We start from the raw sequence: 15,896 nt of genomic DNA, 5'->3' as shown, positions 1-15,896 counted from the left end.
TCTGGAGGTAGGTGAGCACTTTGGAAACAGTGACCACAATTCGGTGACCTTTACGTTAGTGATGGAAAGGGATAAGTATACCCCGCAGGGCAAGAGTTATAGCTGGGGGAAGGGCAATTATGATGCCATTAGACATGACTTAGGATGTGTTGGTTGGAGACGTAGGCTGCAAGGGTTGGGCACACTGGATATGTGGAGCTTGTTCAAGGAACAGCTATTGCATGTTCTTGATAAGTACGTACCAGTCAGGCAGGGAGGAAGGGGTCGAGCGAGGGAACCGTGGTTTACCAAAGAAGTGGAATCTCTTGTTAAGAGGAAGAAGGAGGCCTATGTGAAGATGAGGCATGAAGTTTCAGTTGGGGCGCTTGATAGTTACAAGGAAGCGAGGAAGGATCTAAAGAGAGAGCTGAGACGAGCAAGGAGGGGACATGAGAAGTCTTTGGCAGGTAGGATCAAGGAAAACCCAAAAGCTTTCTATAGGTATGTCAGGAATAAAAGAATGACTAGGGTAAGAGTAGGGCCAGTCAAGGACAGTGGTGGGAAGTTGTGTGTGGAGGCTGAGGAGATAAGCGAGATACTAAATGAATACTTTTCGTCAGTATTCACTCAAGAAAAAGATAATATTGTGGAGGAGAATGCTGAGACCCAGGCTATTAGAATAGATGGCATTGAGGTGCGTAGGGAAGAAGTGTTGGCAATTCTGGACAAGGTGAAAATAGATAAGTCCCCGGGGCCGGATGGGATTTATCCTAGGATTCTCTGGGAAGCCAGGGAAGAGATTGCTGAGCCTTTGGCTTTGATTTTTAGGTCATCATTGGCTACAGGAATAGTGCCAGAGGACTGGAGGATAGCAAATGTGGTCCCTTTGTTCAAGAAGGGGAGTAGAGATAACCCCGGTAACTATAGGCCGGTGAGCCTAACGTCTGTGGTGGGTAAGGTCTTGGAGAGGATTATAAAAGATATGATTTATAATCATCTAGATAGGAATAATATGATTAGGGATAGTCAGCATGGTTTTGTGAAGGGTAGGTCATGCCTCACAAACCTTATCGAGTTCTTTGAGAAGGTGACTGAACAGGTAGACAAGGGTAGAGAAGTTGATGTGGTGTATATGGATTTCAGTAAAGCTTTTGATAAGGTTCCCCACGGTCGGCTATTGCAGAAAATACGGAGGCTGGGGATTGAGGGTGATTTAGAGATGTGGATCAGAAATTTGCTAGTTGAAAGAAGACAGAGAGTGGTAGTTGATGGGAAATGTTCAGAATGGAGTTCAGTTACGAGTGGCGTACCACAAGGATCTGTTCTGGGGCCGTTGCTGTTTGTCATTTTTATAAATGACCTAGAGGAGGGCACAGAAGGATGGGTGAGTAAATTTGCAGACGACACTAAAGTCGGTGGAGTTGTAGACAGTGCGGAAGGATGTTGCAGGTTACAGAGGGACATAGATAAGCTGCAGAGCTGGGCTGAGAGGTGGCAAATGGAGTTTAATGTGGAGAAGTGTGAGGTGATGCACTTTGGAAAGAATAACAGGAATGCGGAATATTTGGCTAATGGTAAAATTCTTGGTAGTGTGGATGAGCAGAGGGATCTCGGTGTCCATGTACATAGATCTCTGAAAGTTGCCACCCAGGTTGATAGGGTTGTGAAGAAGGCCTATGGTGTGTTGGCCTTTATTGGTAGAGGGATTAAGTTCCGGAGCCATGAGGTCATGTTGCAGTTGTAGAAAACTCTAGTACGGCCGCATTTGGAGTATTGCGTACAGTTCTGGTCGCCTCATTATAGGAAGGACATGGAAGCCTTGGAACGGGTGCAGAGGAGATTTACCAGGATGTTGCCTGGTATGGAGGGAAAATTTTATGAGGAAAGGCTGATGGACTTGAGGTTGTTTTCGTTAGAGAGAAGAAGGTTAAGAGGTGACTTAATAGAGGCATACAAAATGATCAGAGGGTTAGATAGGGTGGACAGCGAGAGCCTTCTCCCGCGGATGGAGGTGGCTAGCACGAGGGGACATAGCCTTAAATTGAGGGGTAATAGATATAGGACAGAGGTCAGAGGTGGGTTTTTTACACAAAGAGTGGTGAGGCCGTGGAATGCCCTACCTGCAACAGTAGTGAACTCGACAACATTGAGGGCATTTAAAAATTTATTGGATAAGCATATGGATGATAAGGGCATAGTGTAGGTTAGATGGCCTTTAGTTTTTTTCCATGTCGGTGCAACATCGAGGGCCGAAGGGCCTGTACTGCGCTGTATCGTTCTATGTTCTATGTTCTAAGAACATGTCAGCAGTCAAGGCAGGAATCTGAGCTACCTGCTGTCAACCCAGCCGAATCCACAGGACATGAAAGAAGAGTAAAGATTTGTAGTTCACGAAGGGCACATACAGCATGTATGAAAAAATGTTATGTTGTGAACTTTCTATTCTTTAACAGAATGACATTAATCGCGTTGCCCCTTCTTGGTCACTGGGAGGCAAGTTTCCTTTTAACTTGCTTGATTATGAATGGGAAGACATAAATTGATAGGGACGTCTCGGGGGAGGGGGGGGGGGGTGCAGTTGATGATTGATTACAGGTTGTGTCGATGGCATTGAAGGTTAGGGAAGGCGAACATTACATGTGGTTCTGACATGGGTTGCATGCAAGAAGTGAGTAGCTGTGGCTACATTTCTCTCATCGTTTAAGAGGTGTGGGTATCGCTGGCTATGCCTTGTATTTGATGCCCATCCCCAATTGCCCTTGAACTGAATAGCTTACTGGACCATTTCAGGGGGCATTTAACCACATTGTTGTGGGTCAGGAATCACATGGAGGCCAGGCCAGGTAAGAAAGGCAGATTTCCTTCCCTAGTGAACTAGATGTTTTTTTTTATTGCGACAATCAACGATGGTTTCATGTCATCATTACACTTTTAATTCCAGATGTTTATTGAATTCAAATTCTACCATCTGCTCAGAATTACCCGGGTCTCTGGATTACTAGTCCAGTGACAAAACAGCTAGGTCACTGCCTCCCTTGCTCTTTCCCCCCCTCTTCTTCACCCGCCTCAGAATTATCTGCAGCTGATTAGCGCTCTTTGTCTTATTCTTCCTGAAGGTCCAATTCCCATTGATGCACAATGTTGTGAAGTTTGCAGCAAGCCAATACCTTTCCGGAGATCCTTCCTGCTGTGTACTGAAGGCTACCTCCAGATCAGTCCAGGTACTTCAAGTGTGTTTTCAGCATGCGGTAGTTGATGATTATATGGAATTCACTGTTGCGCTGTTGGACTTTATTGGTTGGGCTTCCTGGCATTAGCCGTGTTTCATACCTCTTGGAAGCCACCCCTTAATTCAACTTGCTGGTCCAAGATGACCAGTGAGCTTCGAATGCCGAAGGACAAAAGCATAGCGGCAGTTCCCTTGGAATCTTGTGCACCTGCAAAAGCCTATTTCTGTTGTTGCACACGCTGTATATTCACAGACTGGAAGTCCTTGTGGTTGATAAACACTCTTGGGTGATTTATGGATGCATTGATTTGCTACGAGCCTGCTGTCCATAGAGGCGGACTTACACTTTTGGGTGCCCCACATTCTTCCTCTTTGCGGGGCCACCAAGCCACACCCTGCCCTCTGGTGAAGTGGCAGCTCGCCATCAATGATGTCAAGCCATGCCCAAAATATCAAACTTCACGCCCCCCCCCCCCTCCCCCCTCTCCCCAATGATGTCAACACCCTCCGACAGTTACAGTGACTGTGCAGGGAATGTTTGATGGTGACAATGTAGAAACGTCTACTCTGTATCTCACCCATGCGATACCTTCAAATCTGCAGTTTGCTGTGGAAATTCTATTGTAGAAATCCCTCCCGAAACAGGCCTCGTCAGAATTTGATGCTGCAGATATGGAAGAGCAGCCACTTCCAGTGAACCACAAACCTGGCGTTTCAGTAAAATGTCTGTCAGATGAAGTGTAAGGCAGTCGAGTTTGCGTACTCTCCCTCTCCTTTATCTCAATTATTGTTGGACATTGAATTGGAGGCTTCTCGTAAAAATTTGGAAAGAATAGGCTTTCACCATCTTAAAAATAAAAGGGCTGTTGCTGATGGATACATAGGCCAGAATTCCCCGGCCATTCACTGGCAGCAGGATGCTCCGGTCCCGCCGGCAGCTCATCCCCGCCCACGGGTTTCCCGGCGGCATGGGATGGATTTGATAGGAATTCTCATTAACAGCGGCAGGAGCAGAGGATATCACCGCCAGCAAGCAGCGCGCTGCCTCCCGCCGCTGAGAAAGTCGCAGGTTGGAGGATCCTGCCCAGGAAGTCTGGCCGGAGTTGCAGTCTGTCAGTGTTCAGCTTGCCGCTGACTGGCCCAGAGGTATGCCTGCCGAAACTGACTTGCTTATAGACTTTCCCTGGAGAAGCACAAAGCCCAACCTCTCAGTTGCAACTTGATTGGCTGTTTTATTTAAAACAAACACATGAGGGAGAAAGAGGGTGAAGCGATGGCAAACTGGAGCAGAGGTAGAACTATTCATCAATTATTTGGCAGTCATTCTTTGTGGTTGTTCCTTGGCACACTCAAGTTGCAATCTCTCACTACAGCTGTCATTTAAACAAAACCTGACAAGCGAAGGAGCTACCAATCGGAGATTTCAGGTATTGTGGGCGGGATGCTCTCAGCCCAGGGCCAGGCTGGAGACTCCCTGCAACCAGCGCGAATCGCGCCACGCTGCCCCAACGCCGGAACGTGATTCTCCGCAGAGCAGAGAACCGTGGTTGGCGCGGCGCCGGTCGGGGGCCGCTCTGCGTGGCTGGCCCGCCAATTCTCAGCCCGGGATGTGCCTCCGATGTGGACGGCTCCGGGACTGCCCAGCGCCGTCCACACCTGCTCTCAGCTGGCGGGAGCTCAGCATGGAAGGGTCGGGGGGGGGCCTGTGGTGGGGGAAGGGCGGTCCGACCCCGGGGTGGGCCACCGATGTGCCTGGCCCGCGATCGGGGCCCACCAATTGGCGGGTCGGCCTCTCTGGCTGGGGGCCTCCTTTCCTCCGCGCCGGCCCCTATAGCTCTGCGCCATGTTGCTTTGGGGGCGGTGTGGAGCAGGGAGACACCGTGCATGCGCACGTTGGCGCCAGTGCCACTGCACATGCGCGGACCCCGCGGTGCCCATTGGACCCCGGGATCAGCAGCTGGAGCAGCGTGAACCGCTCCAGTACCGTGCTGGCCCTCTGTAGGGGCCAGAAGTGCTGATCCTGAGGCTGTGTGGATGCCGTCGAGAAAGGCGACGGTGTTTCTGACGGCGTCAACACTTAGCCTCAGGATCACAGAATCCCAGCCTTTGTTTTTGACTGACTGGAAGTGATCTAACAAACTTGTCAGCGTTTTTACCAGAGAGAGAACGTTCTCTGGCTGCTTTGCAAAGCAGATTGTTTAAGAGGGTGAAGGAAGCTTGATCTATTACAGTGTAAAATGTGAGAACAAGTGAGGACCTGAGTGTGCTGCAAATCCGCATGTGTTGCAGTCAGTGACTGCGGTTCTGTTGCCAAAGTTCAAAGTGAAGCATTGGCACTGAGCGACCAGGGAAAAGCACATGAATACAGAGGCGGACTTCGACTGATTGGTGCTCCCACATACACACGACAGCTATCTCTCAGTATGGCCCTTCGCAGCGCTGTATGATCCATTGAAAGTTTGCCTCTGGCTGTCGACAATGCCCTGCACCTGTGTAAAGATGGCCAGTGATGAAAATCCAAGTACCTGACCTGACCATTGTGACTGGAGTCATCACAGGAAAAGATCACATAATTGCAGGTCCTGCCAAACGACCCATCAGTCACCTATTTATGCATTTGTGTTGTTGACTGGGAGACCCTGACCATGTCTTCAGCACAGCCGAGGAAGGACCCAGAGGCAAAAAGTTAAGAATGGTGGTGACAATGACAACCACTGGTAAAGCATTGTCACTCGGTCCACCAGGCAACAAGTCTTCATTTAGGAGACTGCAGATATATGTCGCTGCCTGACCCCATAACTTGAGCCTCTGAGCACGTCTATTCCAACATATGAAGGAAGCTCAGTCTTTGCCTATACACAGTGTGTCATGGGTAGTGCCGCCTTGGAGCTATAGTCCTCTGCTACTCACTTCTCGACTGTCCAATCACAGATCTCTCAGGAGCAGGCCGCATCTGCTGCAAGTGGTATTGGCAATATTGTTCCTTGACAAGGTTCAATCTGAGGCAACCAACTGCCACCCAACTTGACCTGATTCAAAAAATCCTCAAAGTTTAGGAAAAAAAAACTCTGAACAAAAGAACGGGAAAACAGCTATGCACACTTAACATTAATGAAATGAAAAAAATGAAAATGAAATGAAAATCGCTTATTGTCACAAGTAGGCTTCAAATGAAGTTACTGTGAAAAGCCCCGAGTCGCCACATTCCAGCTCCTGTTCGGGGAGGCTGGTACAGGAATTGAACTCGCACTGCTGGCCTGCATTGGTCTGCTTTAAAAGCCAGCTTTTTAGCCCTGTGCTAAACCAGCCCCTGGTTGCATTTATTGCAGTGTTTCGTGAGTTTCAATTAGCCCCCACAATTGCAATTTTGTTCTGGCCCTGCTTTTTATTGCGAGTTCCAGTCAGCTCCAAAAATGTTTGGATATGCCATTCAATTTAAAACAGTGCTGAACTATCACACAAGTTGAGCTCTTACATTTTTTGAATTGTCTATCCTCTGTCTATCCTCAGGAGATTAGTTGATGGCTTGCAGCCCAGTTCCACAGGGCACTGCATTTCTGCCAGATTTAACACCACCACTTATACCCAAGTCTATGAGCTCCTTCAGATTAAAATTGCCTCCTCTCACCCTTGTTTCTCTCTCTCTCTATTTCACACATACATGTAAAATCACACAGCACAATGTCTGTATTTAGTCACTAGAGGGCAACAGTGTCTAATTTTCAGATAATGAATGACCATTATGAAAATTATTTCTGAAGAGTTGCTGAATAATTACATAATGCATCCAGCCTGGAAATAATGTACACAAGCATATTTTCACCTAATGTCCCATCTGGGTTGATCAAGTTTGTTTCTTTGAAGGCTCTGATTCAAATTTGCCCAGAAACTATCTGTTTCCCTACTTCACCCACAAATCCATTCTTTGTAAGTGATACATATTTTTATTTTATTGGAGTAATCTGAGTCACGGAACCTATACTCCACTAGCAGGCATCATAGTCAGACATTCAAAAATATTCAAAAGCGATGGACAAGAATAATGGACACCCCACCAGGATGGCACATTGGTTTCCACTGCTGCCTCACAGTGTCAGGAACCTTGGTTTGACTCCAGCCTTGAGTGCCTGTGAGATTTTTAAAAAAAAAATCATTTTACAGGATGTGGGCATTACTGGTTAGGCCAGCTTTTATTTCCCATCCCTAGTTTCCGTTCAGAAGGTGGTGGTGAGTTGCCTTCTTGAATCGCTGCAGTCGTTAAGGTGTAGGTACACCCACTGGGCTGTTAGGGAGGGAGTTCCAGGATGTTGCCCCAGCGACAGTGAAGGAGTGGCAATATATTTCCAAGTCAGGGTGGTGAGTGACTTGGAGGGGAATCTCCAGGTGGTGGGATTCCCAGGTATCTCCTGCTCTTGTCCTTCTAGATGGTAATGGTCGTGGGTTTGGAAGGTGCTGTCTAAGGAACCTTGGTGAGTTACTGCAGAGCATCTTGCAGATGGTACACACGGCTGCCACTGTTCGTCAGTGGTGGAGGGTTTGAATGATTGTGGAATGGTGAGCATCAAGCAGTCTGCTTTGTCCTAGATGGTGTCGAGCTTCTTGAGTGTTGTTGGAGCTGCACTCATCCAGGCAAGTGAAGAATATTCCATTATACTCCTGAGTTTGTACGCTCTCCCCATATCTGCTTGGATTACCTCTGGGAGCTCTGGTTTCCTTCCACAGTCCAAAGATATGCAGGTTAGGTGGATTGGCCATGCTAAATTGCCCCTTAGTGTCCAAAGGCTAGGTGGTGTTACGGGGCTTGGGCGGGGAACTAGATAGGGTGCTCTTTCAGGGGGTCGGTGCAGACTTCATGGGCCGAATGGCCTCCTTCTGCACTGTAGTGATTCTATGATTCTATGCAAAGTGTCCATCCATCCAGTGTCTGTCGTGGTGCCATGTGACTTAATCACCAGATCACACCTTGGCCTGTGTCGCTATATCTCAGGCACCTTCTCCTCCTTTCAGCATCTCAGCTTGTTCCACCCCCTTTCCACGATTTAATGGGGAAAAAACAGAGCCCCATTTTGGGCGTGTTTAGCGGGGTGTTTGTCGGCGCTGCCCCCTGTCAAACGTGACTAGAGAACTTATCGGTGGTTGATATATTGGGACTAGCAAGACAATGTGAGATGGTAAGGTCAAGGGAATGGCCATGAATGTGCATTGGGAATTTTAGATTGAGGGAGAGATTTAGGGAAGATAATAGGGAAGTGACCTCTAAGGAGAGAGAATGCGATGAATTTGAAATCATCAACGATGAAAAGTCACTTTGTGCATAGGTTGAGAGAGGAACTCAGTGAAGATATCTCAATGATAAAATATTCATGCTGCTTGGGTTTTTATAATTATATAAAAGCACTAATCACTCATAAGGCATTGTGTGAACGTTGTGGATTCATTTATTTAGACTAGTCACATGAGAACATGGAAAGATAGAGTGAAGATATGAAGAGCAGAGTTGTGCCTGTTGTGTTTTGCTCACAGGCACAAGTGAAACTGAGATTGGATCACATGACACACATCGCTTCCAGTAATGCCATCCTGTTATCCTTAAAAGGCACATTACAACAGAGAACCAAGATTTTGGGCCCGATCAAACGGCCTCGTCAAGCCGACTCGGGATGCAACGAGGCAGTTAAATCACGCGAGAGATCTCTCATGGGATTTACGATTCTTGGGATGCCTCGCGAACTCTAATGCGATCTCGTGATCTGGATCTCGCCCTCACTAGGCAGGATCCAGATTGGTAGATTTAAGTGAGCAGTTAGGCTCCCTTAAATATGTCAGCGCCAGAGGCTCTCAACGCCTGGGATTGAACGCCCGTGCCTAGGAGACCTCACCTTGGCACTTTTTAGGACTGATCCACAAAATGTGGACCAGGTGTAACAGCACCTGGGTGGGGGGGGGGGGGGTCTCTTAGGCCATCAGAGGCTCCCGGGTGGTCATGCTCTGGGCAGGCTGGTACGCTGGCACTCCTGCTGGCACCCAGGCACCTTGGCACTGCCAGGGTGTCAGGCTACCACTGCCAAGGTGCCCGGGTGCCAGGTTGACACTGCCAGGTATCAGGCCTGGGGTGCCCTGCCCTTGTGAGGTGAGATGAGGCGAGGCCCGAGAACCCTAACAGGAACATTGGGGGGTGGGGTCCAGAGGCTGCGGTGGGGTTCAGATATCGGGGAGATCGGGGTGGTATTTTAAAATGGTAGGAAATGAAGTTAAGTGCAGCCTTGGCAGGCATTCCTCACTGAATCCATAAAAAGCCCCAATTCACTGACAACAATGTTTGCAAAATCCCCATGGTCTAACCTTCCTCCATTCACCATGATATTTTTGTAGCTACTGATTTGCTCAACTGCACCCTCACCTTCACCTTTAAGGCTCTCGTTTTCAATAAAACCATGACTCTCTCTTACCTGGGCTGTTTCCACATTTCATCTTTTATTTCTGCTCCCTTAAGTCCAAGGGATGCAGTCTTGAAAAGATACAGTGGACGGCTGGTTTAATCATCCACCACTGTTAGATCCTGCTCCTGTCTAGTCAAATTGTTCACTATTCCAGGGTCATCCTGGAATGCAAGTGTAACCCCTGACTTATTCTCTCTGCCACAACTCATCTCTTTCAACATCTCTTCCCTGTTTCCTCCGTCCTCATCTCCAATAATAAGTGTAAGGAGCTCAATGACATTTTCTGTCGCCACAATCAAGGCAATCAGATTAACCTCCTTTGCCACTTTCCTCGCTTCTCCTCGTCCACCGGGCCAAACTTGCTCTGACATTTTCTCTGTCCTAGCCCTGAACTCGCATTACTCTCTTTCTCTCCTATCTCCTCTCTTGCCTTCTCTGAGTTTATCTTGAACACAAGACCTACTTCCTGCTCCCTCAATCCTTATGCCATTAAACTGCTGACCATGCGACTTCCCTTCCTGTTTCCCATGATACATAGAAACATAGAAAATAGAAGCAGGAGGAGGCCATGTGACCCTTCTAGCCTGCTTTGCCATTCATTATGCTGGCTGATCATCAACTTCAAAACCCTGATCCTGCCTTTCCCCCCCATATCCTTTGATTCCTTTAGCCCCAAGAGCTATATCTAATTGCTTCTTGAAATTACACAATGCTTTGGTCTCAACTACTTTCTGTGGTCGCGATTCCACAGATTTACCACTCTCTGGGTGAAGAAATTTCTCCTCACCACAGTCCTAAAAGGTTTACATATCCTGAAACTATGACCCCTAGTTCTGGACACCCCCACCATCGGGAACATTCTTTCTGAATCTACCCAGTCTAATCTTGTTCGAATTTTACAAGTTTTTATAAGATGCCCTCTTACTGTTCTGAACTCCAATTAATAGAAACCAAACCGACTTAGTCTCTCCTCATATGACAGTCCTGCGATCCCAGGAATCAGCCTGGTAAACATTTGCTGCACTCCCTCCATTGCGAGAACATCTTTCCTTAGTTAAGGATGGTAAAACTTCACACAATACTCCAGTGTGGCCTCATCAATGCCCTGTGCAATTGCAGTAAAACATCCCTCTTCCTATATTCAAATCCTCTCGCTATGAAGGTCAACATACCATTTGCCTTCTTTACTGCCTGCTGTACCTGCATGCTTACTTTCAACAACTGAAGCACGAGGGCACTCTTTGAGTATCCATCAATTTACATCCATTCAAATAATAATCTGCCTTCCTATTATTGCTACCGAAGCAGATAACCTCACGTTTATCCACATTATACTACATCTGCCATGCATATGCCCACTCACTCAGCCTCTCCAAATCCCGCTGAAGCATTTCTGCATCCTGCTAACAGCTCATCCTCCCACCCAACTTCGTAGCATCTGCAAATTTGGAGATAATACATATAGTTACCTCGTCCAAATCACTAATATATAATGTGAACAGTTGGGGAAGCTCAGATCCCTGCGGCACCCCACTAGTCGCTGCCTGCCAATCGGAAAAAGACCCATTTATTTCAACCTTTTGCTTCCTGGTCTGCTAATCAGCTTTCTATCCTTGATAATGGACTCTAGCAACTTCCCTATACCGACATTAGGCTCACTGGTCAATAGTTCCCTGTTTTCTCTCTATCACCCTTTATGAATAACAGGGCTATATTAACTACCCTCCAATCTGTAGGAAACATTCCAGAGTCCAAAGGATTTCGGAAAATGAGCACCAATTAATTTGCCATTCAAGGGCCACTTCCTTAAGTACTCTGGGATGAAGATTATCAGGCCCTGGAGATTTATCCGCCTTCAATCCAATTAATTTCCCCCAAATCATTTCTTTACCAATATTAATTTCCTTCACGTCCTCACTAAAACTTGTGTTTCTCAGAACTTCTGGTACATTTTTCCTGTCTTCCTTTGTGAAGACAGAAGCAAAGTACAAACTTAATTCCTCAGCATTTCTTTGTTCCCTGTAATGAATCCCCCCCCGTTTCTGACTGTCAGAGGCCTACATTTGTTTTTATCAAACATTTTCTCTTTTACATCCCTGGAGAAACTTTTACAGTCAGTTTTTACGTTCCCCACTAGCTTAGTTTCAAATTGTATTTTCTCCTTCTTAATCGATCGCTTGGTCCACGTTTGCTGAATTTTGAACTGTTCCTGATCCTCAGGCCTATTGCTTTTTCTTGCTAATTTGTATGCCTCTTCTTTGAATCTAATACTATCTCTAATTTCCCTTGTAAGCCATGGATTGCCCACAGTTCCCTTTCTACCGTTGCACTAATTAGGAATAAACAACTTTTGGAGTTCACCTGATAGGTGGTATTGTTAACAGATTTCTCTCTACTTGTACTTTCCTTCACTCCTTCAAATCTGTTCTCAACATCCCCTCCTCAAAAAAGCCAAATCTTCACCCCACCATTCCTGAAATCTAACACTCCAACACCAACCTCCCATTCTTCACCAAGGTTCTTAAACCTGTTGTTGCCTCCCATGTCGGTAGCCATCTTTCCCGTACCATTTCATTTGGTGTTCCCAAGGATCCATCCTTGATTGTATCCCATTATCCTATTTCTCATCTAAGTTTGCCCCTATCATTTAAAAATACCATGTCAGTTTTGACATGCTGAGGTGATTGCTTATCAGATGTCCAGTATCGAATGAGCAGGAATTTCCTCTAGTTAAATATTGGGAAGATCCAAATCATTGGACGTGTGGATTTTCCACCACCCCACCCTCCCATTTTTGTGGGCAGGAATGATGGAGGGGCGGAGAGTGCAATGGGTGGTGCAATGCAGCATTTATGCCAGCAGGATTTCCCATTGAGGTTGTCCCCTCCCCAAACCCGCCAATGACATAATGGGGTTTTCCCACCATGCAAGTTTTGGAACTCCATTAGAATACATTGGCATTCACTTAACGGGCTTCCCAGCTGTATCATCCCCTTGGTGTGACGTCACATCGGTAGGGTTTTGACAAACAGAGACATGACAAACAAGGACAGCCCCCAGGGAGGAGAGGGTCATGCCCGGGCAGTGCCCCAGCACGCCCCCGGATTTTCCTCCCTGGTGGAGGGGGGGAATTCCTGTGTCCATGGGGAAGCACCCTGGGGTGTTGGTACTTTTATTTTATTTTTTTCAGATTGAGGTCCCTGATCTGTCAGGAGCCGACGTTTCTGGTGGCACAGGCTCATTCAGAGCCTGACATTCAGATCTCAGCATCACATCATGGAACCCCTTCCGGAAAATCAAAGAATTCCAGCCACTGTATTTACTCACTGCTTCAAACTCCTTTCTACTAACTCCATCCCAGACTCTAACATGACACTTTGCCATCAGCAGTCGAAATGGGACCCTAGGGGTGTTATAACCCTACAGAAGGCCAAGGGATCTGCAGCCTCACAGTCCCTCGGCCCTCACCTGAGTACGATCTACCTAGATGAGGAGGGTTGAGTTACCTCCTTAATTCAGAGGCCTCTGGATGCAGGGTAACTACCCCGGCCCAAGTGTGGGCTGGGCGAGGGAGACCCTTCGAGGAGTAGAAGGTACAGTATAATAGGTACAATAGATATAATAGTTTCTTACAGTCATTGCTTCTGAGTGGTCGCTTGCCTGGGACTTCTCTCTTCCCTTTTTGACCAGACTTTTGGCCATATGACCTGATTTCGCCTTGCATGGCTTGGTATTAAATATTGCTTCATAATACCCTGTGAAGTGCCTTAGAGATTTTTATTCTGTTCAAGACACAATGTACATTGTTGCTGACCCATGTGGTTGCGATGCAACTGTGCATAAATATTAGGCGCTTCCTATTATTTGGAGCAATGTAGAGAGATGTGAAAAATCAAATTAAAAACTGAGACTATGTCGGGAAATATCTTTCATACTGTTCTCTTACCTCCTTCTCCAACTGAAAATAGTCTGGGACAGCACATTAATTTCATTATATCACTAGCCTCTAAATATGGAAATGAAATGAAAATCGCTTATTGTCACGAGTAGGCTTCAATGAAGTTACTGTGAAAAGCCCCTAGTCACCACATTCCGGCACCTGTTCGGGGAGGCTGGTACAGGAATTGAATTGTGCTGCTGGCCTGCCTTGATCTGCTTTAAAAGCCAGCGATTTAGCCCAGCGTGCTAAACCAGCCCCTGTGCACTTTTAGGCAGTGGCTAAACAAGAAGTCTAGTTCCGAGATAGTGAGGCTCATCACTTTATTTTCCTCCCGAGCTTAGGTCACTCTTCTCAACTCACACAAGGAATCAAACTTAGGGCATTTATGCTGTATATAGATCCGTATAGGACCATAGCGTGTATTTATTTACTAAATCGTCACTTGTGGGTGCATAGTTTAGCTCAGTGGGCTAGACAGTGGGTTTGTGATGCAGAACAAGGCCAGCAGAGGGGGTTCAATTCCTGTACCAGCTGAGAATTATGAATTCTCCCTCTGTGTACCCGAACAGGTGCCGGATTCTGGCGACTAGGGGCTTTTCACAGTAGCTCCATTGCAGTGTTAATGTCAGCTTACTTGTGACAATAAAGGTTGTCTATTTATTTATATCATACCAAATTTCTCTTGGGCGAAATACCTCTCAATTGTGTAGGTAAATGGGGTATTGACTTTAATTTTGGGTGATAATAAATTGGTTCAAACAGTTACATTCTTCGTGTGAAGTAGCTTTGTAATTAAGATATTCAAATAAGAGCAAAATGCTTGAATAGTTCTGCACAATTACCTGCATAAACTGACTGCATGTTTATTGGCTTAGCCGGGCAAATTTTCACATGCCGTAAATCTTCTAGACTGGAGGAGGTTACATACTCATAGTCGTAGTCAGTTTGCTCATCTTGATCATCATAAGGCTGTTCATATTTGGATTGACTGTCAGTCATCATCCTGACATTAATATCAGGCTGCAACGATATAACAATAACACAGGTTAATAAGAAAAACAAACGGTCTTTTATATACTTCTTTGTAATATTTCTCAGTAATCTGCTATGGAACCAAAATTATAAGGCAACACAAGAAATGACAAGAATTTCTGTCTCATATGATGCAGTTTACCACTGAAATTTGGTACCAAGTGAAATTTGTTTTGAGTATTTGGTCTTTATTTTTCAAAGGTTCTTATCTGATGCAGACACAAATTTGTGTCAGTTGAATCTGGCTCCTCATATATTGGAAACATACTATAATCATTCACTATTAATCCCCACAAATGTAGCACTTCTAAAAGAAAATCCAGACAATACTGAAGTTCTTTGGGCAATTGCTTAAAAAGACATATTCCACAGCCTGGAAATGACTACAAGAAATATCATCATGTGGACACAATGTGCTCACTACAAGTCCTCTTTCAGATATTCTGAAGAGGTGCTCACCAATTTATTTAAACATCCGCATGATTACATCAGACAATCATTTCCAGGCCCATCTATTTCCTTATTTCTGACAAGAGAGGAAACCAAAGTAAATCAACTGTTAATTGTGATGCTTTGTTACATAACTTCAATGACTACGAGGTTGCATTAGTTTAAAAATAACTGTAGTTTACAAGTGCAATCCTATGAGAGTTGCAGCTTATTTATCGAGGAAGATAGTCATTTCCTGTGTATCACATCGGGTGGTGTACTTTTAGCTTGTACTTTATAAGGGTAACTTGGAAATAATTACAACAGGAAGGATATCTTAACACAGAGTAAAAGATTAATGAACATAATTCCTACAGAAATATAGGGTATGATTTTCCGGTCACGTTGCATCCGGTGCAAATCGTGCTATATTGGTACAATTCCGGGGGAGGCCTGAAGCGGGATTTGCTCCAGGCGCCAAACAGCTCATGATGTTCCCGGGCCCTCCCAGCACATGTAATCAGGTTCACGCCCAGAGAGGGCATGAATATTTTAAGGTACATGGAGGTGCAGAGGGGTACATGGGCAATGGACTTACCACCTTGACCCTTCTCAGGGTCCATGCGCCAGTTGGGGTGCCAGAGGGCGTGGAGCTGTTGACAATGCCAAGGATCAGGGCCTGAAGAGGGGGGGCCTGAGATGGGATGGTTGTGGTGGGTGCAAAGGAGAGGGGTGGGGTTGGGTCACCCTCATGCCTGCATGGTGTTGGGGGAGATGACCCCTTATTTTAGTAGTTGGGGAAGGACGGCCCTCTTTGCTGAGGAGTTGGGGGCACTCCCCTTGTCAG

General features: G+C 46.2%; 1 protein-coding gene across 3 annotated transcripts in view; it reads right to left on the bottom strand.

The window, feature by feature from the left end:
• Nucleotides 1-15,896, bottom strand: part of LOC119963074 (cytokine-dependent hematopoietic cell linker) — a 177,595-nt gene that overhangs the window by 80,451 nt on the left and 81,248 nt on the right. For all 3 annotated transcript variants that reach the window (XM_038791642.1, XM_038791643.1, XM_038791644.1), the window contains one exon: nt 14,431-14,608. In XM_038791642.1, the coding sequence (XP_038647570.1) occupies nt 14,431-14,608 (178 nt within the window). The remainder of the gene's footprint in view (nt 1-14,430; nt 14,609-15,896) is intronic.

This window comes from Scyliorhinus canicula, chromosome 3, assembly GCF_902713615.1.
Source record: "Scyliorhinus canicula chromosome 3, sScyCan1.1, whole genome shotgun sequence".
Classification (NCBI taxonomy): domain Eukaryota; kingdom Metazoa; phylum Chordata; class Chondrichthyes; order Carcharhiniformes; family Scyliorhinidae; genus Scyliorhinus; species Scyliorhinus canicula.
The sequence above is the reverse complement of the archived record's forward strand: the minus strand, read 5'-3'. Positions and strand labels throughout refer to the sequence as shown.